The sequence below is a fragment of the Entelurus aequoreus genome, linkage group LG20 (genome assembly GCF_033978785.1).
Source record: "Entelurus aequoreus isolate RoL-2023_Sb linkage group LG20, RoL_Eaeq_v1.1, whole genome shotgun sequence".
NCBI classification, from domain to species: Eukaryota; Metazoa; Chordata; class Actinopteri; order Syngnathiformes; family Syngnathidae; genus Entelurus; species Entelurus aequoreus.
Window position 1 is genome coordinate 16,057,241 of NC_084750.1, and position 26,500 is coordinate 16,083,740.

Sequence of the window (26,500 nt, forward strand, 5' to 3'; positions counted from 1 at the left end):
ATAATTTTCGAGAATGGATTTAAATGAAAAAAAAACAACTTTTTTTTTTTTTTTGCCAATTTTTAAAAAAATAAATATTTTTTGATTAAAACATTAAACTATTGTAGATATTACTATTATTATTATTATTATAGGTATTGGTATTATTTTTGCATTTAATAAGTATTGTCTTCTCAATTGCTTTGTACATTTCTATCCTAAGTATTGTACAGCTGGGGTTGGGTTAAAATTGGGGTTGTTTTCTTTTCTTTTATTAAATTGATTAACACTCTGTGATTTTTCAAAATAAAATTCTAAAGGTACATGAATAAAAATGTGTTTTTTAGGCCAACACTGCGCGTAAAAGCTCTTTGTAACCTGTCATTTCACGGTTATCGTGACCTAAACATCACAGTTATCGTTATTATCGCGGTATTGTTGAATGTGATCCAAAAAGTACTGTTTTATTCTTAGTATCTATATATGTATGTTTATTTATATATATAAATATATACTGTATATATATATACAGTATATACTGTATGTATTTTTATATATACACTACCGTTCAAAAGTTTGGGGTCACATTGAAATGTCCTTATTTTTGAAGGAAAAGCACTGTACTTTTCAATGAAGATAACTTTAAACTAGTCTTAACTTTAAAGAAGTACACTCTATACATTGCTAATGTGGTAAATGACTATTCTAGCTGCAAATGTCTGGTTTTTGGTGCAATATCTACATAGGTGTATAGAGGCCCATTTCCAGCAACTATCACTCCAGTGTTCTAATGGTACAATGTGTTTGCTCATTGGCTCAGAAGGCTAATAGATGATTAGAAAACCCTTGTGCAATCATGTTCACACATCTGAAAACAGTTTAACTCGTTACAGAAGCTACAAAACTGACTTTCCTTTGAGCAGATTGAGTTTCTGGAGCATCACATTTGTGGGGTCAATTAAACGCTCAAAATGGCCAGAAAAAGAGAACTTTCTTCTGAAACTCGACAGTCTATTCTTGTTCTTAGAATTGAAGGCTATTCCACAAAATTGTTTGGGTGACCCCAAACTTTTGAACGCTAGTGTATGTATATACATATTTGTGTATATATGTATATTTGTGTGTATATATATATATATATATATATTTGTGTACATATGTGTATATATATATATATACAGTATATATATATATATATTTGTGTACATATGTGTATATATATATACATACATACATATGTATGTATGTATATATATATATGTGTGTGTGTGTATAAATATATATACAGTATATACATATATACATACGTATGTGTGTGTATATATATATATATACAGTATATAAAAAAAATATATATATATATATATTTATATAAATTATGTCATATATATTACATAAATAGATAGTCTGGCCCCCGACCATAATCTTTCAGCTCAATGTGGACCTTGAGTCGAAAAAGTTTGAAAATCCCTGCGTTAAATGGTAAATGGGTTGTACTTGTATAGCGCTGTTCTACCTTTTTTTTTAAGGAACTCAAAGCGCTTTGACACTATTTCCACATAATAAGTTAACAACTCTTGTTTTCATGTTAGCATTTCTGCTAGCGAGCTGGCGCCAGTCAGTCCGCGAGTTTATCAAAGTCCAGTTATCAGTCACGGTCACGTCACAGCAGCTCAGACGAGGCACCAAGCAGTGTGGGCGGGGAGCGTTTCCACAGACGCCGAAGGAGATTTTCACAACAAAGTTCTAAAGCTTAGTGATATATCAGATTGTAGGTATGTTTATTTTGTACCCTTTGCGTTCATTTGTGACTGTTTGTTGCATTTTTGTTGCGTTTCACTTGATTGTAAAATATGTCGATCGAAAGGGGGTGTGACGTTCATATTTGGTCAATATTCAATGTTTTATCCTTCATAGAAAAATGTAAAATTCCATTACGTTTTTTACGGCGGTCTGTCATAACGTTAGTAAAAAAAAATTTTTTTTTTTTTTGTCATAAAGAAATCCAATCATGTGTACTTACGATTTATTCATATTGATATATAATGTATATATTGTGTTTTTTATGTTGATTTAAAAAATTTAAAAAAACACTTTTTTTTTAATTTCTTGTGTGGCCGCGGCCCGGTACCAATCGGTCCACGGACCGGTACCGGTCTGCGGCCTGGTGGTTGGGGACCACTGCTTTACACCACTGCATCCCACCCTTTGCATTGGACTTGGTGATGTATGGCTTAGATGCAGCTGCTCGGCCATGGAAACCCATTCCATGAAGCTCTCTGCGTACTGTACGTGGGCTAATTGGAAGGTCACATGACGTTTGGAGCTCCGTAGCAACCGACTGTGCAGAAAGTGTTTGCGCTGACCCCTCTCTGTCAATTTACGTGGCCTACCACTTTGGTGGCTGAGTTGCTGTTGTTCCCAAACTCTTCCAGTTTCTTATAATAAAGTTGACTTTGGAATATTTAGGAGTGAGGAAATTTCAGGACTGGATTTGTTGCACAGGTGGCATCCTATGACAGTTCCACGCTGGAAATCACTGAGAGCGGCCCATTCTAACACAAATGTTTGTAGAAACAGTCTCCATGCCTAAGTGCTTGATTTGATACACCGGGCCAAGTGATTAGGACACCTGATTCTCAACATTTGGATGGGTGGCCAAATACTTTTGGCAATATGGTGTATATTTATATAGCCTGGCCCCCGGCCAAATTGTTTTAACTAGGGATGTCCGATAATGGCTTTTTGCCGATATTCCGATATTGTCCAACTCTTTAATTACCGATACCGATATCAACCGATACCGATATCAACCGATATATGCAGTCGTGGAATTAACACATTATTATGCCTAATTTGGACAACCAGGTATGGTGAAGATAAGGTACTTTTTAAAAATAATAATAAAATAAGATAACTAAATTAAAAACATTTTCTTGAATAAAAAAGAAAGTACAACAATATAAAAACAGTTACATAGAAACTAGTAATGAATGAAAATGAGTAAAATTAACTGTTAAAGGTTAGTACTATTAGTGGACCAGCAGCACGCACAATCATGTGTGCTTACGGACTGTATCCCTTGCAGACTGTATTGATATATATTGATATATAATGTAGGAACCAGAATATGAAACAACCCTTTTGTGTGAATGAGTGTAAATGGGGGTAAGTGTATCTTGTGTTTTTTATGTTGATTTAATTAAAAAAATAAAAATAAAAAAACACACACACAAAAAAAACCCGATAACGATAATAAAAAAAATTATACCGATAATTTCCGATATTACATTTTTTAAAGCATTTATTGGCCGATAATATCGGCATGCCGATATTACAGTCATAGCATTAACACATTATTATGCCTAATTTGGACAACCAGGTATGGCGAAGATAAGGTCCTTTTAAAAAAAATAAAATAAAATAAGATAAATAAACTAAAAACATATTCTTGAATAAAAACGAAAGTAAAACAATACAAAAACAGTTACATAGAAACTAGTAATTAATGAAAATGAGTAAGATTAAGTGTTAAAGGTTAGTACTATTAGTGGAGCAGCAGCACGCACAATCATGTGTGCTTACGGACTGTATCCCTTGCAGACTGTATTGATATATATTGATATATCATGTAGGAACCAGAATATGAAACAACCCTTTTGTGTGAATGAGTGTAAATGGGGGAGGGAGGTTTTGGGGTTGGTGCACTAATTGTAAGTGTATCTTGTGTTTTTTATGTGGATTTAATTAAAAAACACCTGTACCGATGATAACAAAAACCGATACCGATAATTTCCGATATTACATTTTAAAGCATTTATCGGCAGGCCGATGTTATCGGACATCTCTAATAAAATGTAATGTTTGTTCTTCATTAATAATCATATCAGGGCTGTAAAATCTTACATTTTAATCTTGAGTAACGAGGAAGTGGAGGAAAGAAAGAAGCAGATGAAATAAAATGATTTTATTATATCCGATATTGTCCAACTCTTAATTACCGATACCGATATCAACCGATACCGATATATACAGTCGTGGAATTAACACATTATTATGGCTAATTTGGACAACCAGGTATGGTGAAGATAAGGTCCTTTTTTTTAAAAAAAAATTAAATAAAATAAGATAAATTTAAAAAAAATTATTGAATAAAAAAAAAGTAAAACAATATAAAAACAGTTACATAGAAACTAGTAATTCATGAAAATGAGTAAAATTAACTGTTAAAGGTTAGTACTATTAGTGGAGCAGCAGCACGCACAATCATGTGTGCTTACGGACTGTATCCCTTGCAGACTGTATTGATATATATTGATATATAATGTAGGAACCAGAATATTAATAACAGAAAGAAACAACCCTTTTGTGTGAATGAGTGTAAATGGGGGTAAGTGTATCTTGTGTTTTTTATGTTGATTTAATAAAAAAATAAAAAATAAAAAAACACACCAAAAAAAACCCGATAACGATAATAAAAAAAATTATACCGATAATTTCCGATATTACATTTTTTAAAGCATTTATTGGCCGATAATATCGGCATGCCGATATCACAGTCATAGCATTAACACATTATTATGCCTAATTTGGACAACCAGGTATGGTGAAGATAAGGTCCTTTTTAAAAAAATAAAATAAAATAAAATAAGATAAATAAACAAAAAACATATTCTTGAATAAAAACGAAAGTAAAACAATACAAAAACAGTTACATAGAAACTAGTAATTAATGAAAATGAGTAAGATTAACTGTTAAAGGTTAGTACTATTAGTGGAGCAGCAGCACGCACAATCATGTGTGCTTACGGACTGTATCCCTTGCAGACTGTATTGATATATATTGATATATAATGTAGGAACCAGAATATGAAACAACCCTTTTGTGTGAATGAGTGTAAATGGGGGAGGGAGGTTTTGGGGTTGGTGCACTAATTGTAAGTGTATCTTGTGTTTTTTATGTGGATTTAATTAAAAAACACCTGTACCGATGATAACAAAAACCGATACCGATAATTTCCGATATTACATTTTAAAGCATTTATCGGCAGGCCGATGTTATCGGACATCTCTAATAAAATGTAATGTTTGTTCTTCATTAATAATCATATCAGGGCTGTAAAATCTTACATTTTAATCTTGAGTAACGAGGAAGTGGAGGAAAGAAACAAGCAGATGAAATAAAATGATTTTATTATATCCGATATTGTCCAACTCTTAATTACCGATACCGATATCAACCGATACCGATATATACAGTCGTGGAATTAACACATTATTATGGCTAATTTGGACAACCAGGTATGGTGAAGATAAGGTCCTTTTTTAAAAAAAAATAAAAATAAAATAAGATGAATTTAAAAAAAATTATTGAATAAAAAAAAAGTAAAACAATATAAAAACAGTTACATAGAAACTAGTAATTCGTGAAAATGAGTAAAATTAACTGTTAAAGGTTAGTACTATTAGTGGAGCAGCAGCACGCACAATCATGTGTGCTTACGGACTGTATCCCTTGCAGACTGTATTGATATATATTGATATATAATGTAGGAACCAGAATATTGATAACAGAAAGAAATGGGGGAGGGAGGTTTTTTGGGTTGGTGCACTAATTGTAAGTGTATCTTGTGTTTTTTATATTGATTTAATAAAAAAAAAAAAAAAAAAACGATACCGATAATAAAAAAACCCGATACCGATAATTTCCGATATTACATTTTAACGCATATGTCGGCCGATAATATCGGCAGGCCGATATTATCGGACATCTCTAGTTTTAACCCAACGCGGCCCCCAAGTCAAAAAGTTTGGGGGATCCCTGATGTAAAGCGTCACTAGAGAAAAGCGCTATATAAATTGAATTCACTTCACTTCACTTATTGTGAAGTTTTGTATTAGTGTTCCTTCAAATAGATATACCGGCCCCCGGACACATTTTGTTCTCTAAATGTGGCCCCCGAGTCAAAATGATTGCCCAGGCCTGCCTAAGGGAGTCAAAAGCGATTCAACCCCCCACCACCAACCCCCCCTCCTCCTCCTCCTCAGTCACACGCACGCGCACGCCTCGTCAACCTGCTCACCCGGGGGCGTGCACGCCAGCCTGAGGGTGGAGCAGCAGTAGCAGCAGCGGTGGTGGTAACAGTGGTGGTGGTGTCGGCGGCGTGACGTGACGTGCTGCGGAACACAAGTAGGTCGTTAAACGTCGTCCACGCCTCGGTGTGTCGCGAGCGCGTGATGCGGCTCGCTCCGTGAGACGGCGAGGCGGGAAAAAAAAAAAAGGAGGAAGAGGATGAGCGGGGCAATGGCGGAGAAGTGGCGCGGACGTTGAGGACAACACTCGGAACACAAACGTGGGACTGTTTTCTTTTAGTTTTAGTGTCCGTCATGGAGGACTCGGAGCCCGCAGAGGACGGCTTGCTCGCGGGCTTACGGTGGAACCGGAGCGCGCGGGACCAGGCTCAGCTCAAGCACAAAATCCGGGACCTGCCGGGACTACTTAAGCACGGACTGCACCTGCGGAAGAAGAGCGTGAGTACTCCGTCACCCCCCCCCCCCAGCGTGTCCTTCCGCCTTTCGCGCGCCGACGCTAACTTGGATGACGTCACGACTCAGGTGTTTTTGTCCTGAGCGTGACTGTCGCAGGGTCAGCGTGTACGCGCGGGGGCGCGCGACCATCATATAGCCTGCTGTGCTATGCTGGACACCATACCTGCACACTGTGGTTGTCAAGGCAACCACCCTCAAGATAGGCCGTACTACAGACACACACACACACACACATGTTTGTTATTCTTGATCACGTGATTCCCATTCCCTCATTATTGTTGTGGGTGAGCTGGAGCCTACCCCAGCTCATTTCACGCCAATAATTCAATGGTCGTCTGCATAATCCATCACTCAGCCACAGTGTGACATTAAAAAAAGTGATAGAGGATCATAAATAGAGATGGCCGATAATATCGGCCGATAAATGCTTTAAAAAATTTACTATCGCAAATTATCGGTATCGGTTTTTATTATCGGTATCGTTTTTTGTGTGTTTTTTTTTATTTTTTATTAAATCAACATAAAAAACACAATATACACTTACAATTAATACACTAACCCAAAAACCCTCCCTCCCCCATTTACACTCATTCACACAAAAGGGTTGTTTCATATTCTGGTTCCTACATTATATATCAATATATATCAATACAGTCTGCAAGGAATACAGTCCATAAGCACACATAATAATCCATCACTCAGCCACAGTGTGACATTTAAAAAAGTGATAATTGATGTTCATAAGTAGAGATGGCCGATCATATCGGCCTGCCGATATTATTGGCCGATAAATGCTTTAAAAAAATGTAATATTGAAAATTATCGGTATCGGTTTTTATTATCAGTATCGTTTTTTTTTTTTTTTTTTTGGTTGTTTTTTTTTATTAAATCAACATAAAAAACACAAGATACCCTTAGAATTAGTGCACCAACCCAAAAAACCTCCCTCCCCCATTTGCACTCATTCACACAAAAGGGTTGTTTCTTTCTGTTATTAATATTCTGGTTCCTACATTATATATCAATATATATCAATACAGTCTGCAAGGGATACAGTCCGTAAGCACACATAATAATCCATCACTCAGCCACAGTGTGACATTTAAAAAAGTGATAATTGATGATCATAAGTAGAGATGGCCGATAATATCGTCCTGCAGATAAGTGCTTTAAAAAAATGTAATATTGAAAATGATCGGTATCGGTTTTTATTATCAGTATCGTTTTTTTTTGTTTTTTGGTTGTTTTTTTAATTTATTTACAGTGTGACATTTAAAAAAGTGATAGAGGATCATAAATAGAGATGGCCGATAAATGCTTTAAAAAAATTTAATATTGAAAATTATCGGTATCGGTTTTTATTATCAGTATCTTTTTTTTGTTTTTGTTTTGTTTTTTGGTTGTTTTTTTTATTAAATCAACATAAAAAACACAAGATACACTTACAATTAGTGCACCAACCCAAAAAACCTCCCTCCCCCATTTACACTCATTCACACAAAAGGGTTTTTTCATATTCTGGTTCCTACATTATATATCAATATATATCAATACAGTCTGCAAGGGATACAGTCCGTAAGCACACATGATTGTGCGTGCTGCTGGTCCACTAATAGTACTAACCTTTAACAGTTAATGTTACTCATTTTCATTAATTACTAGTTTCTATGTAACTGTTTTTGTGTTGTTTTACTTTCTTTTTTATTCAAGAATATGTTTATTTTATTTTATTATTTTTTTCAAAAAGGACCTTATCTTCACCATACCTGGTTGTCCAAATTAGGCATAATAATGTGTTAATGCTATGACTGTAATATCGGCATGCCGATATTATCGGCCAATAAATGCTTTAAAAAATGTAATATCGGAAATTATCGGTATAATTTTTTTTATTATCGTTATCGTTTTTTTTTGTGTTTTTTTATTTTTATTTTTTTTATTAAATCAACATAAAAAACACAAGATACACTTACAATTAATACACCAACCCAAAAAACCTCCCTCCCCCATTTACACTTATTCACACAAAAGGGTTGTTTCTTTCTGTTATTAATATTTTATTCTATGATTTTTTTAAAAAAAGGACCTTATCTTCACCATACCTGGTTGTCCAAATTAGGCATAATAATGTTCCACGACTGTATATATCGGTATCGGTTGATATCAGTATCGGCAATTAAGAGTTGGACAATATCGGATATCGGCAAAAAAGCCATTATCGGACATCCCTAATCATAAATCTTTCTTGTGGTCACTGAATCAGTCGCCAACAAATCAAATTGAGCGCCTGTCGCTCTGGGGTAGGCTCCAGCTCAGCCCGCCTTGATGAGGAAATGACAGAAAGTGGATGGATGATTGGATTAACTATTTAAATCAGAGGTGTCAAAGTGGTTTTCACTGAGGGCCACATCGCAGTTATGTTTGGCCCCAAAGGGCCGCTTCTAACAGTGAATACTATTATTACCCAATTTTTAATGCATTTTTTTGGTAGATTTTTTAAAAACTGAAATGTAAAAATATATATGGTAAGTTGCAATAATTTCACCTCAAAATGTAGTGTATATTACTGTAAATGGAAAAACTACTGCTGTTTTTATGGTATAAAAAAAAGGCAGCTCAGTTGCCAAAATTTTACTGTAAAATTTACATTAGTTTTTTTTTTACTGTAAATAATAAACATTTAATTTTACGGTAAAATTTTGCCAGGTTTAGTTTTTTTAGCGCAAATCATCCATCCATCCATTTTCTACCGCTTATTCCCTTCGGGGTCGCGGGGGGCGCTGGAGCCTATCTCAGCTACAATCGGGCGGAAGGCGGTGTACACCCTGGACAAGTCGCCACCTCATCGCAGAGCGCAAATCAACAACCGTATATTTTTCGGTGTATTACTGTAAATGCCAACACGTCACCACAGTTTATTACAGTAGAAAAATGCTGTAAAAACCACAGTAAAAAACAACATTTTACCATGAAATCTATTGCTACTTTTACATTGCACAATTTTTTGATGGATAACTCGCTTTGAAATCATTATTATTAGTAATTATTTTTATTTTAAAAATGGTTTGAATGTTTGATAATATATTTTTGCATAATTAGACAATATTTAAGTTAACATAATTTGCGATTAAATGGAGTAAAAAAAAAAAGTTCTCCCAAAATAGAAAGAAAGAATACACTTAGTGAGAAAAGTTACAGTACTTTATTGATACATATTATTTCCAGGCTTTCGAGGGCCAAATAAAATGAAGTGGCGGGCCACATCCGGCCCCCGGGCCTTGAGTTGGACACCTGTGATTTAAATCATAAACACACTTGTTACAGTGTGCGTGCTGCTACTTATTGTTTACAGTTTTTGGGTTTGACAGCCACATTTTGGAGCGTTATTTTGTCAACGCTTTTTAACAGTTAAAGTACCAAACTCGGATCAGTGCTACCAATACAAGTATACTGAAAAAAATATATAAACGCTACACTTTTGTTTTTGCTCCCATTTTTCATGAGTTGAACTCAAATATCTAAAACTTTTACTATAGAAACAAAAGACCTATTACTAAGGGTGTAACGGTACACAAAAATTTCGGTTCGGTACGTACCTCGGTATAGAGGTCACGGTTCAGGTTAATTTTCGGTACAGTAAGAAAACAACAAAATATAAATTTTGGGGTTATTTATTTACCAAATTCAGTGTTTCCCATAAACTGCCAAGATACCTGTGGCGGTGGGGGCGTGGCTATTGGCGTGGTCACCATGACATCATCGAGTAATTTGCATAATTTACTACAATGATATGATTTTCTCTAAAAAGGCTCAAAAAATGTATACTTACTAATTAATAATAACAGTTTTGTTTTAAACGTCCATCCATCCATCCATCCATTTTACAATATAATTACAACACTTTATGTACATATTTATATACAGATTTGAACAATAAGTTATTCACTGAAATATATTTATTAATTGTGGTTCTTACAAAAAATATATCTTATAAAATATAAAAGCTAAAATGTCTCTTAAAGCTCTGCCCCTTTAATTAGTGCATACTAAATAATTTAACTTTAGCCTACTACTACAACCATATTATTTACCAGCAACATAAAGTGAAACAGAGGCAGAGGTGTCCTGCCACAGTCAGTAACAAATAAACAGAAAACAGTAGTGGTCAAATACAAATAAGGCAACAAGAGAAGTATCCTACACTTCTCTTTTGTAAAGTAAATCTGAACAGCCTATATGGGCATCTACATCAACTATATGATTTGCCTGAGAAGCTGGACAGGACAAAAAAAAATTAAAAAAAATTGTTTTTTAATTTTTTTAATTTTAATTTTTTTTAATTTGTGGCGGACGTAATTATTTCGTTGCGGGCTGCCACAAATAAATGAATGTGTTGGAAACACTGCCTAGTATATAGTCAAAGTTTTTCATGAAAAATGGGAGCAAAAAACAAAAGTGTTGCATTCATATTTTTTGTTATAGTACTTAAAGATGGGGGAATTGGAGTGAGGTGAGAAAATCCTAATGTGTCTATTTCACCAAAATAAACTGTAAAAATGAATTCATGGGAGATAAAACCTCCAAAAGCCAAACATATTCTAAGTGAAGCTGTTCCCAATATTCTGCTCAGAGGAAAAAACAGAACATATCCGTGAACGTGTGAGCAGGCATTATCTTGGAGCAGCAGGATGTAAAGCGTTTAATCCCCACAGCGAGAGGAGTCATTAGTATCTTTGGTAACATTTGGAGCCGACGGGACAGGAAGCCCTGAAACTCATCTGTCTTGCGTTCGCACAGAGGGAATGTTTCTCCTCTGGCTGCTCGGCGATAATGAAGACAAGTAGAGCTGACACTTGTGCAGTCGTTGGGATTGTCAGGCGTGTTCCTGCCACGTCAGGGTCAGGGATCGCACCCATTTACTGATTTGGAGACTATTTGTCCACAAAAGACCGGGAGGAACACAAAATAGTAAACATGTGTCTGTACCGCGACATAAAAGGACAGACCGTGCGCCACAGATCCATCATCTACACTAGGGATGTCCCGACCGATCGGCCACCAATCGGTATCGGATTAATTTCCTGAAACTGTAAGGCAGAGGTGTCAAAGTGGTTTTCACTGAGGGCCACATCGCAGTTATGTTTGGCCCCAGAGGGCCGCGTCTAACAGTGAATGCTATCATTACACCATTTTTTAATGCATTTTATTAGTAGATTTTTTTAAACTAAAATGTAAAAAAAATCTGGTAAATTGCAATAATTTCACCTCAAAATGTTGTGTATATTACTGTAAATGGAAAAACAGTACTGCGGTTTTTATGGTAAAAAAAAAAAAAAGGCAGCTCAGTTGCCAGAATTTTACTGTAAAATATTGCAGTCAGCACACAACACGTAAGAGGGCGGATCGATCCATAAATCGGTCGTGTCGATACCAAGGGTAGTATCGGTATATGATTTAGATCAATATTTGTATTTACGCAAAATGATTTTTTGTTGATGTTTACAAACATAGGGAATAATTCCTAATGATTTTAAATGAGTAGTAGGTCATGCACAAACAAAATAAATTATCCGTTTAAAATTTTTTTTTAAAAAATTCTCTTTTCAAGGCAGGTTGTGTTTTACATTTTTTGTTGATGTTTACAAACAGGGAATAATTCAAAATGATAAAAAAAATATATTATTTTTTAAAAAGAAAATATTCTCTTTTCAAGGCGGTTTGTGTTTTACATTTTTTTGTTGATGTTTACAAACATAGGGAATACATTTTGTTGATGTTTACAAACATAGGGAATCATTCCAAATGATAAAAATAAAATATTCGTTTTTTTTGTTGTTTTTTTCAAAATAAAATATTCTCTTTTCAAGGCGGGTTGTGTTTTAATTTTTTTTGTTGATGTTTACAAACATAGGGAATAATTCAAAATGATTTAAAAAATTATATATATATATATATATATATATATATATATATATATATATATATATATATATATATATATAAAATTATCTTTTCAAGGCGGGTTGTGTTATAAATTTTTTTGTTGATGTTTACAAACATAGGGAATAATTCCAAAATATTTAAATGAGTAGTAGATCATACACTAAACACAAAATAAATCCATCCATCCATTTTCTACCGCTCGTCCCTTTCGGGGTCGCTGGAGCCTATCTCAGCTGCATTCGGGCTGTAGGCGGGGTACACCCTGGACAAGTCGCCACCTCATCACAGGGTCCAAAATAAATTATCCGTTTTTTTATTATTTTTTTCAAAATAAAATATTCTCTTTTCAAGGCGGGTTGTGTTTTACATTTTTTTGTGGATGTTTACAAACATAGGGAATAATTCAAAATGATTTAAAAAAAATTATATATATATATATATATATATATATATATATATATATATATATATATATATATATATATATATATGTAAAAAAAATCTCTTTTCAAGGCGGGTTGTGTTTTACATTTTTTTGTTGATGTTTACAAACATAGGGAATAATTCAAAATGATAAAAAAAATAAATATATATATATATATATATATATATATAAAAAAAAATACATTCTCTTTTCAAGGCGGGTTGTGTTTTAAATTTTTTTGTTGATGTTTACAAACATACGGAATAATTCCAAACGATTTAAATGAGTAGTAGATCATGCACAAACACAAAATAAATGATCCATCCATTTTCTACCGCTTGTCCCTTTCGGGGTCGCTGGAGTCTATCTCAGCTGCATTCGGGCGGTAGGCGGGGTACACCCTGGACAAGACGCCACCTCATCACAGGGCCCAAAATAAATTATCCGTTTTTTTATTATTTTTTTCAAAATAAAATATTCTCTTTTCAAGGCGGGTTGTGTTTTACATTTTTTTGTGGATGTTTACAAACATAGGGAATAATTCAAAATGATTTAAAAAAAATTATATATATATATATATATATATATATATATATATATATATATATATATATATATATATGTAAAAAAAATCTCTTTTCAAGGCGGGTTGTGTTTTACATTTTTTTGTTGATGTTTACAAACATAGGGAATAATTCAAAATGATAAAAAAAAAAAAAATATATATATATATATATATATATATATATATATATATATATTAAAAAAAATAAAAATACATTCTCTTTTCAAGGCGGGTTGTGTTTTAAATTTTTTTGTTGATGTTTACAAACATACGGAATAATTCCAAACGATTTAAATGAGTAGTAGATCATGCACAAACACAAAATAAATGATCCATCCATTTTCTACCGCTTGTCCCTTTCGGGGTCGCTGGAGTCTATCTCAGCTGCATTCGGGCGGTAGGCGGGGTACACCCTGGACAAGACGCCACCTCATCACAGGGCCCAAAATAAATGATCCGTTTTTGTATCATTTTTTTTTCAATATAAAATATTCTCTTTTCGAGGCAAGTTGTGTTTTAAATTTTTTTGTTGATGTTTACAAACATAGGGAATAATTCAAAATGATTTAAAAAAAAAAATATATATATATATATATATATATATATATATATATATATATATATATATATATATATATATATATATATATATATATATATATATATATATATATATATATATTTAAAAATAAATAATTCTCTTTTCAAGGCAGGTTGTGTTTTACATTTTTTGGTTGATGTTTGCAAACATAGGGAATCATTCCAAATTATTTAGATGAGTAGTAGATCATGCAAAAACACAAAATAAATTATCTGTGTATTTTGTGGTTTTTTTTTCTTCAAAATAAAACATTCACATTTCAAGGCGGTTTGTGTTTAAAAAATGTTTGTTGATGTTTACAAACATAGGGAATAATTCCAAATCATTTAAATGAGTAGTAAATAATAGATATTGCTTTTGCTTAGTTATTTCTTATGTTTTGCTCAAACAATTGTATGTAATGAAATAGAATGAGGAACTAGTTTGAATATTGTCTTGGTAAACTCACCATAAATACATTGACCAATTTACAGTTAATACATGTGAGTGTGTAAACACAATCATCTCATTCTTAGGCCACACATTTTGAGTCTAATATGAGAAAATCATATGACAGTTTTTTCCCTCAACCTATTAAGGGCTTGATCCTCTCTCAGTGTCACCTTGGAGGGTGGAGTCTTGCATGAATGTCCATGGTGACCTGTTATGATACTCAATAAAAGATTAGCTCTTGCTTGAGGGAACACTTAACCTAGTTCTCAGCGAACTTGGCCTCACGCCGCCCCGTCTGAGCACACTTGACTTCTGAGGTCACACGTCGCCTTTTTTATCCTGTCCTGTCAGTCAGGCCCAATTGTGCGGCGTCCATTATTAATGCATTCATGGTTTTATGGCGTGAAAGATGGGTCCGAGGGATGGTCCGCTCTCCTAACTACAGACCTCAACTCCATTTTGATTCTCTTGTCCCAGACAATAATGATCCAGTTTATGAAACGATGGGAAAAAGCAGAAACATGGAGGATACGTTGGTGATGTCATGTCGTCACTAGCAATATGGCACCTCGTTATGGCTTCTGGCAAATAGGACATATTGATTAGAAAATATTCTTGCTGTGCTTCTGAAATACACATTTTGTGCGATGATCCTTTAAGGCAGTGATTCTCAAACAGAGAATCCTACGTGTGTGTTTCAGCATATTTGGACTGACAGAAATGGAAAAATGTTAGACATATTGTCTATTCAGTAGGAGTGTAACGGTACGTGTATTTGTATTGGACCGTTTCGTTACGGGGGTTCCGGTTCGGTTCGGAGGTGTACCGAACGAGTTTCCACACGGACATATTAAGTAGCGTAACGCACGTTGTGTAAACAATGCACACCGAGGCACAACACACGGCATGCTAGCAGCTAACGGGCTAGGATAGACTGACCATACGTCCTCTTTTCACCGGACATGTCCTCTTTTGCGGAGCTGTCAGGGCGGAGTTTCTTACATGCCTCAAATGTCCGGCATTTTGAGTTAGGGTTGCGTGTATTTTCAATGTACGTTCAGGGTTAAGAAGGGGTTAAAAACAAAACAAATTGTGCGCGCAGCAGGGAGGAGCAGAGAGAGAGAGAATTATGATAAACGCGCATGCGTCGCCAGGCTCTGCTTTTTATCCATAGACTTATCACATTTAATTTTTTATTATCTATAGCAGGGCTGCAACTAACACCTAATTTGATAATCGATTAATCGGTCGATTATTACTTCGATTAATCGATTAATAATCGGATAAAAGAGACAAACTACATTTCTATCCTTTCCAGTATTTTATTGAAAAAAAACAGCATACTGGCACCATACTTATTTTGATTATTGTTTCTCAGCTGTTTGTAAATGTTGCAGTTTATAAATAAAGGTTTATTAAAAAATTAAAAGTAGCCTCTGCGCATGCGCATAGCATAGATCCAACGAATCGGTGACTAAATTAATCGCCAACTATTTTTATAATCGATTTTAATCGATTTAATCGATTAGTTGTTGCAGCCCTAATCTATAGCAGGAGTGTCAAAAGTGCGGCCCACAGCTAATGTTTTAAAGGCCCACGGCACATTCTAAAAATACTATTAAAATAAACAAAAACATAACAAAAGTGAAATAAAAAAGCTTAAAGGTTATAGGTAATTTAGAAAAAGTTGCAATGTTGACTAAAAAAACAAAGCTGTTTTTTTTTCTTTCAAACTGTCATTGCTCAAAACATAATATTGAATCAAAATCAATGTAATTATGAATTATTGACCTATCCAAGGTTCCCATTACTTCACATCAAAAATTCCACTAAGAAAATTATTTTTGGTGGAAGATTTTGAAAATTTGGTGAATAAATAACCCCAAAATGTATATTTTGTTGTTTTCTTACTGTACCGAAAATGAACCGAACCGTGACCTCTAAACCGAGGTACGTACCGAACCGAAATTTTTGTGTACCGTTACACCCCTACTATGATGGCAATATGACTCAAGTAAACAACACCAACATTTTATATGTTCCATTGATAATAAAGAACATTACACACGGCGCTCAAAAATCTATCAAACATGTTTTAGTAGGACTTTGGTAAGCTATGAAGCCACACAGCTTGATGGATTGTACTGTGCTTCAACATACGAGTATTCTTATTAAAAAAAAATGATGAGGACATGCTGATTCTGGAGGTCCATAATTAAAGAATGATATACATGCATATCCCCGGGCAGCTATATGGAGATATAGGGACCTGTGTCAAATACCAGCAGATACGGAGACCTGCAAAGTTGTGACACGCTAGCCAGGGATGATGTTAGTCTTGTATTGTTGCTTGCTACTAAAACTGAAGTTGTTAATAAAGGCAAAGCTGTTGCTGTTGAGCACTTGTCATTAATTACAGTTTATTTCCTACTGCTTCTCTGGAAGGACAGAATAATGTTGGTTAGGGATGTCCGATAATGGCTTTTTGCCGATATCCGATATTCCGATATTGTCCAACTCTTTAATTACAGATACCGATATCAACCGATACCGATATCAACCGATATATACAGTCGTGGAATTAACACATTATTATGCCTAATTTGGACAACCATGTATGGTGAAGATAAGGTAGTTTTTTAAAAAAAAACAATAAAATAAGATAACTAAATTAAAAACATTTTCTTGAATAAAAAAGAAAGTAAAACAATATAAAAATAGTTACATAGAAACTAGTAATTAATGAAAATGAGTAAAATTAACTGTTAAAGGTTAGTACTATTAGTGGACCAGCAGCACGCACAATCATGTGTGCTTACGGACTGTATTCCTTGCAGACTGTATTGATATATATTGATATATAATGTAGGAACCAGGATATTGATAACAGAAAGAAATGGGGGGAGGGAGGTTTTTTGGGTTGGTGCACTAATTGTAAGTGTATCTTGTGTTTTTTTATGTTGATTTAATTTTTTTTTTTAAAAACAAACAAAAAAAACAAACGATACAGATAATAAAAAAAACGATACCGATAATTTCCGATATTACATTTTAACGCATTTATCGGCCGATAATATCGGCAGGCCGATATTGTCGGACATCCCTAATGTTGGTGGTTCGCTTTACTACAACTTCCCTTATCACGTGAACACGTAAAAGTAGGGCTGGGCAATATGGCTGAAAACTGTATTACAATTTTACATTTTTTTTATTGCTCTGTCAATAATTATTGATATTTTTTATGACTTATTTATGCCTGCCAATGAATACAGTAATGCAATTTCCAACTTAGCAATGGTACTATTTATCAATGGAGAGGGTGTCTGGCAGCCAATAAGGCGCACTGCCAATGAATGGTCTATTTTTCATCTTTTTTCCTATATAAGGCACACCGGCTTATAAGGCGCATTAAAGGAGTCGTCATATAATTTTTTTTTCTAAATGCAAAAGACTTCCTTGTGGTCTACATAACATGTAATGGTGGTTCTTTGGTCAAAATGTTGCATAAAATATGTTTTACACATCATCTTCAATTCGCTTTCTGACAGTCACTTCCGGTTGCCGTTTTGTGGACGGTCTTATTTACGTGGCTCACCTTCGGCAGCGTCTTCTCCCCGTCATCTTTGTTGTAGCGGTGTAGCGTGCAAGGACGGGAGTGGAAGAAGTGTCAAAAGATGAAGCTAACTGTTTAAATGACATTCAGACTTCACTTCAATAAATATCTGTCAGGTTCAAACACTGATGACATCTATTAAACAAGACAAGAAGCAAGGAATTAAACAGAGACAGAATTAAATTTGGCTCAATGAGATCGTCCCACGCTCTGACGAAAGATTGTACGCCTCCTCTTTTATTTGGACTTTCCCTGATTACATGGCAACAGCTGTTTCTAAAGGAAGGGGGGTCGTAAACAACCGCTGCCTTTGTCACAAAACAGTTCAAAGAAAAGGTGCTTGGAGGGGAGCCAGGCCCTGCTTCCTCTGCGCTTTGTAGATCTCGGGTCAAGACAAAATCTTCCTGTGGATTACAATACATCAATGAAACCGACGCCTTCATGTCGCTTCCTATCCTACAAAGTGGAGTTTTACAAGCCTTTTGATTGGTAAGATCAAAGACAGCTTTTGTCCTCTTGCCGGGAACTCATGGCAACGCAAAGTTTTGTGATAACTTAGATACAATTATTCTGACATCATCATTTCCTCATCCGGAAACAACAACGGCAGAAATGTCTCCCATGAAAAAAACTCCTCAATAACTGAAGTTCCTTGGGTGAATAATGTAAACTCACTACACCGGTATGTTTTAGCGCTTTCATGGCGAGTTTACTGACAGCTATAAGCAAGAACTTTACACTACTTTATAGGGATGATGTTTGTTAAGAAATTATCGATTTCGATGCCATTATCGAATCCTCTTATCGAACCGATTCCTTATCGATTCTCCTATCGAATCCAGATAGGTTGTTGTATATGGAAAAAAAGACAATACTTGGTTTACCAAAAGCTCACTTTTATTTTTTAAGAAAAAAATCAAATAAACCGAGCAAACACTGCCCTGGTCACTCTGGCTGTCATGAATGTCATCATCTGAGATAGGATAACGTTAACATTATCTTCATTCACATCTTGTAAGCACTAGTTTATTAGACCAGTGTTTTTCGACCTTTTTTGAGCCAAGGCGCATTTTTTTAATTGAAAAAATCCAGAGGCACACCACTAGCAGAAATCATAAAAAAACAAAACTCAGTAGACAATAAAAAGTTGTTGCAATTGTTGGATATGAATTCAAAGCATAACCAAGCATGCATCAACATAACTCTTGTCTCAAAGTAGGTGTACTGTCACCACCTGTCACATCACGGCGTGATTTATTTTGACTTTTTTGGTGTTTTCCCGTGTGTAGTGTTTTAGTTCTTGTCTTGCGCACCTATTTTGGTGGCTTTTCCTGTTTTTTGGTATTTTCCTGTAGCAGTTTCATGTCTTCCTTGGAGCGCTATTCCCCGCACCTGCTATGTTTTAGCAATCAAGAATATTTAAGTTGTTACTATTTTTTTTTATGTGGACATTGTTGTCATGTCATGTACGGATATACTTTGTGGACGCCGTCACTGCTCCACACGCTGTAAGTTTTTGCTGTCGTCCAGCATTCTGTTTTTGTTTACTTTGTTTACTTGTTTACTTAGTTTTGTTCTACATAGCCTTCCCTAAGTTTCAATTACTTTTCTTAGGGGCACTCACCTTTTGTTTATTTTTTGTTTAAGCATTAGACACCTTTTTACCTGCACGCTGCCTCCCGCTGTTGCCTGCATATTGTGATTACGACAAACCATTGTCGTCTCACACGACGTGTTCCGAACATCTACAAAGCAATTAATTAGCTACCGGCTTCCACCTACTGATATGGTATGGTATAACATGGTTACTCTGCCGAGCTCTAGACAGCACCGACATTATTTGCGGATTATAATTACTGGTTTCCAAAAAATATTTTTAACCCAAATAGGGGAAACTGCATAATCTCCCACGGCACACAAGACTGTATTTCACGATACACTAGTGTGCCGCGGTACAGTGGTTGAAAAACACTGTATTAGACAAACCTGTAAACTCTGTAGTGGTGTAGGCTACAAGATACCGTTAACGTTATCAGACACGTACAAAAAGGCTAACGTTACCGTTAGCCACTGACTATGCTTAGGTAATGTTAGTCTAGCTAACATTACTGCAGTCCTGGTTGACATAAGAGGTAACGTTATTTTAGCCTAAAGGCTACAAGTGAGCAGATATGGAAATGAACCGGCAACAGTTAACGTTAGTTCATACTTGCCAACCCTCCCGTTTTTAGCGGGAGAATCCCGGTATTCAGCGCCTCTCCCGACAACCTCCCGGCAGAGATTTTCTCCCGACAAACTCCCGGTATTCAGCCGGAGCTGGAGGCCACGCCCCCTCCAGCTCAATGCGGACCTGAGACTGAGTGGGGACAGCCTGTTCTCACGTCCGCTTTACCACAATATAAACAGCTTGCCTGCCCAATGAACGGAGAAGTTAAACAGGACAATACTGCCATCTAATGGATAGCCACCGGAACACTGAAATTCAAGTATTTTTTTTTTTTTGCTATGTAAATAAAATAAATATATATATATATATATATAGCTAGAATTCACTGAAAGTCAAGTATTTCATACATACATATATATATATATATATATATATATATATATATATATATATATATATATATATATATATATATATATATATATATATATATATATATATATATATATATATATATATATATATATATATATATATATATATATATATATTAAATATATATATGTATATTAAATATATATATATATATTAAATATATATGAAATACTCGAGTTGGTGTATTCTAGCTGTAAATAACCACGTCCCCAACCACCCCCCCACCCCCTACCTCCCACCTCCCGATATTGGAGGTCTCAAGGTTGGCAAGTATGCGTTAGTTACTCACCGGCACTATCACTGGGACTGCAGGTTGAAGCAGAGGAAGAGGGGTTTGCTCCGTCATCTCTGTTGCTGCTTCTCCACAACACCTTTCTCTAACCTTCAGGTTATGTACGGCCTGAACATGTTTCAACATGTTTGTTGTACTGCTCCCCTTACAGGGAAGCGAAGCCTGGCACTAATTGCAGATAGCCGTTTCCTCGTCATATTTCTTAGTAAAGTGAAGCCCTGCCTTGGAGCGTTTTTTTCCGGTCCGTTGTTGTTGTTGCTACTTCTGTATCTGCCGCCGAATGACTGAGCTACGTCATTTCCTGTGACTGTGACACGGGATTCGTTCCCAGGGATTGGAATAAAGAACCAAATCTTTTTCTTTACTATAGTCGCTTCGATAACGGGAACCGTTTCTCAAAAAGGGATTCGAATCCATGGAATCGGTTATTTTCTTATCGAACAATCGGGAGAACCGGTTTTCGAACATCATCCCTACTACTTTATATTAGAAATGGCAACAGAGGAGGATGAATGTCCCATAGCAAGAAGATAGTAAAAAAGAACAAGCTTATCGACTATGGTGTCGCCACGGACTATTTTGGCGGATGCGCGCAATCCCAAATACAGATCAGCAGGTACCAGAAGGTAAAAAAAGTTGCTTTTGCATAGTACTGCAAAAAAAAAACGCCAGATAATGTCAGTGTTTCCCACACATTCATTTATTTGTGGCGGCCCGCCACGAAAGAATTACATCCGCCACAAATAAAAAAAATAAAAATTTTATTTTTTATTTTTTTTATTGTTATTATTTTTTTTGTCCTGTCCAGCTTCTCAGGCAAATCATATAGTTGATGTAGATGCCCATATAAGCTGTTCAGATTTACTTTACAAAAGAGAAGTGTAGGATACTTCTCTTGTTGCCTTATTTGTATTTGACCACTACTGTTTTCTGTTTATTTGTTACTGATTTTGGCAGGACACCTCTGCCTCTGTTTCACTTTATGTTGCTGGTAAATAATATGGTTGTAGTGGTAGGCTAAAGTTAAATTATTTAGTATGCACTAATTAAAGGGGCAGAGCTTTAAGAGACATTTTAGCTTTTATATTTTATAAGATATATTTTTTGTAAGAACCACAATTAATACATATATTTCAGTGAATAACTTATTGTTCAAATCTGTATATAAATATGTACATAAAGTGTTGTAATTATATTGTAAAATGGATGAATGGATGGACGTTTAAAACAAAACTGTTATTATTAATTAGTAAGTATACATTTTTTGAGCCTTTTTAGAGAAAATCATATCATTGTAGTAAATTATGCAAATTACTCGATGATGTCATGGTGACCACGCCCAAAGCCACGCCCCCACCGCCACAGGTATCTTGGCAGTTTATGGGAAACACTGAATGTCTTACCTTATACACACACACACACCATAATAATACTCCTATGTTGAAGCACATCAAGCGGTGTGGCTTCATAGCTTACCAAAGTCGTACTAAAACATTTTGATAGTTTTTTGAGCGCTGTTTGTGTCAGTGGAACATATAAAATGTTGGTGTTGCCATCATAGTGCAGTCTGCACATACCTCTTATGTCTGACTACCATCTACTGGTCACAATTATCATTACACCATGTACCAAAGAAAATTGGTTCGAGGTCGGTAAGCAAAACCAGAATTCTTCCATACATTAGGCGCACTGTCGAGTTTTGAGGGAAAAAAAAGGATTTTAAGTGCGCCCTATAGTCCGGAAAATACGGTAATTGCAGTAGATTTGATGGTAGTTTCAGTTTCGAGACATTAGATGGCAGTAGTGTATAAGCTATTGAACACTACACAGAGTAGTTTGGGAAGCTACTCATTCTGCATCAAAACCAACAAAACTAAAGACTGTTATTGAGTTGATACATCAAGATATCAGTTTCTCTTATCACTTCATGCAGAGAATCCACAGCGAGACAGAAAGACGGCGCAGCAAAACTTGGTAGATACTTTTGCCTGATTGGCTCTCCTCCCATGGCTCAGTGACACTTCCTGTTTCCTGTTTAGCTGGGTTCCCAAAGCGCGAGTGACTTCATGCAACAAATCTTGCTTCAAAATTTCTGGCTTCTTCCGACCAAAAATTATAAATATATATTGAGTATTTTATCGAGCGCATTTTATATTGATATCGATTATGTGTCTAACGCAGTATGTATTGATATCGTTTTATCGGCCCCGGCCTTACGTAAAAGTCAGCGCCCTTTTGCTGCACTGGGATTGCAGAACTGTGGATGGTGGCGCCCTACCGTGGTGACGCCATCCTGCTTAGGGAATTTAACCATCTACGATCCGTAATATCAAAAGGTTCAGAGAATCTGGAGAAATCACTGCACGTAAGCGATGATATTACGGACGTTCAATCCCTCAGGCTGTACTCCATCAAAAAGCGACATCAGTGTGTAAAGGATATCACCACATGGACTAAGGAACACTTCAGAAAACCTCTGTCAGTAACTAAAGTTTGTCGCTAAATCTGTAAGTGCACGTTAAAACTCTACTATGCAAAGCCAAAGCCATTTATCAACAACACCCAGAAACGCCGCCGGCTTTGCTGGGCCCCGAGGCCTACTGTATTTTAATGTTGGTAATTATGGTGGTACTTGGAGCGCTACGTGTTTTCTGAGGCGGTACTTGGTGAAAAAAGTTTGAGGATATTCCATTTTTGCAGTCATTCGCAAAATGAAAGTGACTACTCAGTGGCTTAGTGGTTAGAGTGTCCGCCCTGAGATGGGTAGGTCGTGAGTTCAAACCCCGGCCGAGTCATACCAAAGAGTATAAAAATGGGACCCATTACCTCTCTGCTTGGCACTCAGCATCAAGGGTTGGAATTGGGGGTTAAATCACCAAAAATGATTCCCGGGCGCGGCCTGCTGCTCACTGCTCCCCTCACCTCCCAGGGGGTGATCACGGGTGATGGGTCAAATGCAAAGAATAATTTCGCCACACCTAGTGTGTGTGTGTGTGACAATCATTGGTACTTTAACGTAAACTTAACCTGCATTTTAGCTCAGGCGTCACAACCTAGTAGGCCAGACCAGCAAAATCATGGCATGATAACTTAAAAACAAAGACAACTTCAGATGGTTTTCTTTGTTTTGCTTTGGCCAAAAATAGAACGAGCGCATTCTGTAAATAGTACATATCACAAATAACGCTTCAAGTCAGTTGAAAATTCGGAGGAAAAAAATACAACTTTAAGTCACAGCCTATCTGGGATTGAACATAATACAAAATAAACACTAAATAAATGTAATAAGATTTTATTAAAGACCTTGTTTGTAATTTCCATTGTATTAATCCTGTGCTAACTCAACCAACCAAACAAACGCAGTGTTTCCCATAAACTGCCAAGATACCTGTGGCGGTGTGGGCGTGGCTATGGGCGTGGTCACCATGACATCACCGAGTAATTTGCATAATTTACTACAATGATATGATTTTCTCTAAAAAGGCTTAAAAAATGTATACTTACTAATTAATAATAACAGTTTTGTTTTAAACGTCCATCCATCCGTCCATTTTACAATATAATTACAACACTTTATGTACATATTTATATACAGATTTGAACCACAAGTTATTCACTGAAATATATTTATTAATTGTGGTTCTTACAAAAAATATATCTTATAAAAATATAAAAGCTAAAATGTCTCTTAAAGCTCTGCCCCTTTAATTAGTGCATACTAAATAATTTAACTTTAGCCTACTACTACAACCATATTATTTACCAGCAACATAAAGTGAAACTATATGATTTGCCTGAGAAGCTTGACAGGACACAAAAAAAAATAAAATAAAAAAAATAAAAATAAAAACATTTAAAAATTTAAAAAAATATATATATATATTTTTTTTGTGGCGGCCTTAATTCTTTCGTGGCGGGCCGCCACAAATAAATGAATGTGTGGGAAACACTGAAACGGATGTAGAAACTATTCAAGAGGGTTGAGTGACACTCTGCGTCCACTTTTCTTTTCATGACTAAGACAAATTGGGGCAACGAGAGTGCCAAAGAAGATGTAAAAAGGCAGGTTTTACGTTTCATTTTTGTCGATGGGGAGGAGCCGCAGCCACGCTTTACCGTGTACCTCTTGCTCGGCCCCGCTCTAAACCCTTTTTTCTTGCCTAACAGAATTGCTATTGTGACATCCGGTGGACACATTTAGAACTGCAGATTATGTCATTTTAAAAATTGCAGCTAATTTTTATAATTTAGCAGGGTCGGACTAAACCTGTTTGCAGGCCTGATCCCGCCCTGGGGCCGTATGTTTGACACCCCTGTGCTCAGCCTTAGCGTGCGGGCAATATGTATGCAAATGTGCTCGCATGTGGATGCCAGCATTTTGCATACCGTGCCAAATGGTGCGTTCACCAAGTTCACAACCCAGTGGGAAACTTCAAAACCATCTCGATGTCTTTCATGCTAGGATCATCCCACAAGAAAAAAAAAAAAAAAGTAGGAGGAGGCTGGATGAAAGGAGAGTCACATTGAACAGCGCACACCAGTGCTAAATTAGGCCAAATATCCACAATCTATTTCAAATGTGGTCAAGAAAATGTATTAAAGAGAGCAAAGATGGAGTTACCAATGCCTCTCGTTTAGCTGCTGCAGTATCATATTTCAACTACCAATTCCTGGTTGTAAACTATTTATATAACTATCCATCCATTTTCTACCGCTTAATACATAATATTTCCATTATAATAAATACATAATATTTGTATTTTATACTATTCTGTTTTATACATATATATATATATATATATATATATATATATATATATATATATATATATATATATATATATATATATATATATATATATATATATATATAACAGAATAGTATAAAATAAAAAATATTATGTATTTATAATATATAATGGAAATATTATGTATTTATAATATATATTATATATTTATAATATATAATATTATATATAATATTGTATACATAATATATATATAATATTATAATATATTATATATAAAAAATAGTATAATATAATATAGAAATATAAAATAAAATAGTTATATATACAGTATATATATATATATATATATATATATATATATAACAGAATAGTATAAAATAAAAAATATTATGTATTTATAATATATAATGGAAATATTATGTATTTATAATATATATTATATATTTATAATATATAATATTATATGTAATATTATATACATAATATATATATAATATTATAATATATTATATATAAAAAATAGTATAATATAATATAGAAATATAAAATAAAATAGTTATATATACAGTATATATATATATATATATATATATATATATATATATATATATATATATATATATATATATATATATATATATATATATATATATATATATATATATATATAAAACTATTTTCATCTACTTGCTAATTTACTGTTTTGGATACCTCTATACTCCCTGTTTTATATCAACTTATGCTTAAAT

The 26,500-nt window shown here is 34.8% G+C and overlaps 1 protein-coding gene across 1 annotated transcript in view; it reads left to right on the plus strand.

Moving 5' to 3' along the window:
* Positions 1-6,119: 6,119 nt before the first annotated feature.
* The window catches only part of LOC133635958 (rap guanine nucleotide exchange factor 5-like), a 174,382-nt gene continuing 154,001 nt past the window's right edge, over positions 6,120-26,500 (plus strand). The window contains exon 1 of the mRNA XM_062029474.1: positions 6,120-6,510. Coding sequence (XP_061885458.1) covers positions 6,367-6,510 — 144 coding nt within the window. The 5' untranslated portion in view covers positions 6,120-6,366. The remainder of the gene's footprint in view (positions 6,511-26,500) is intronic.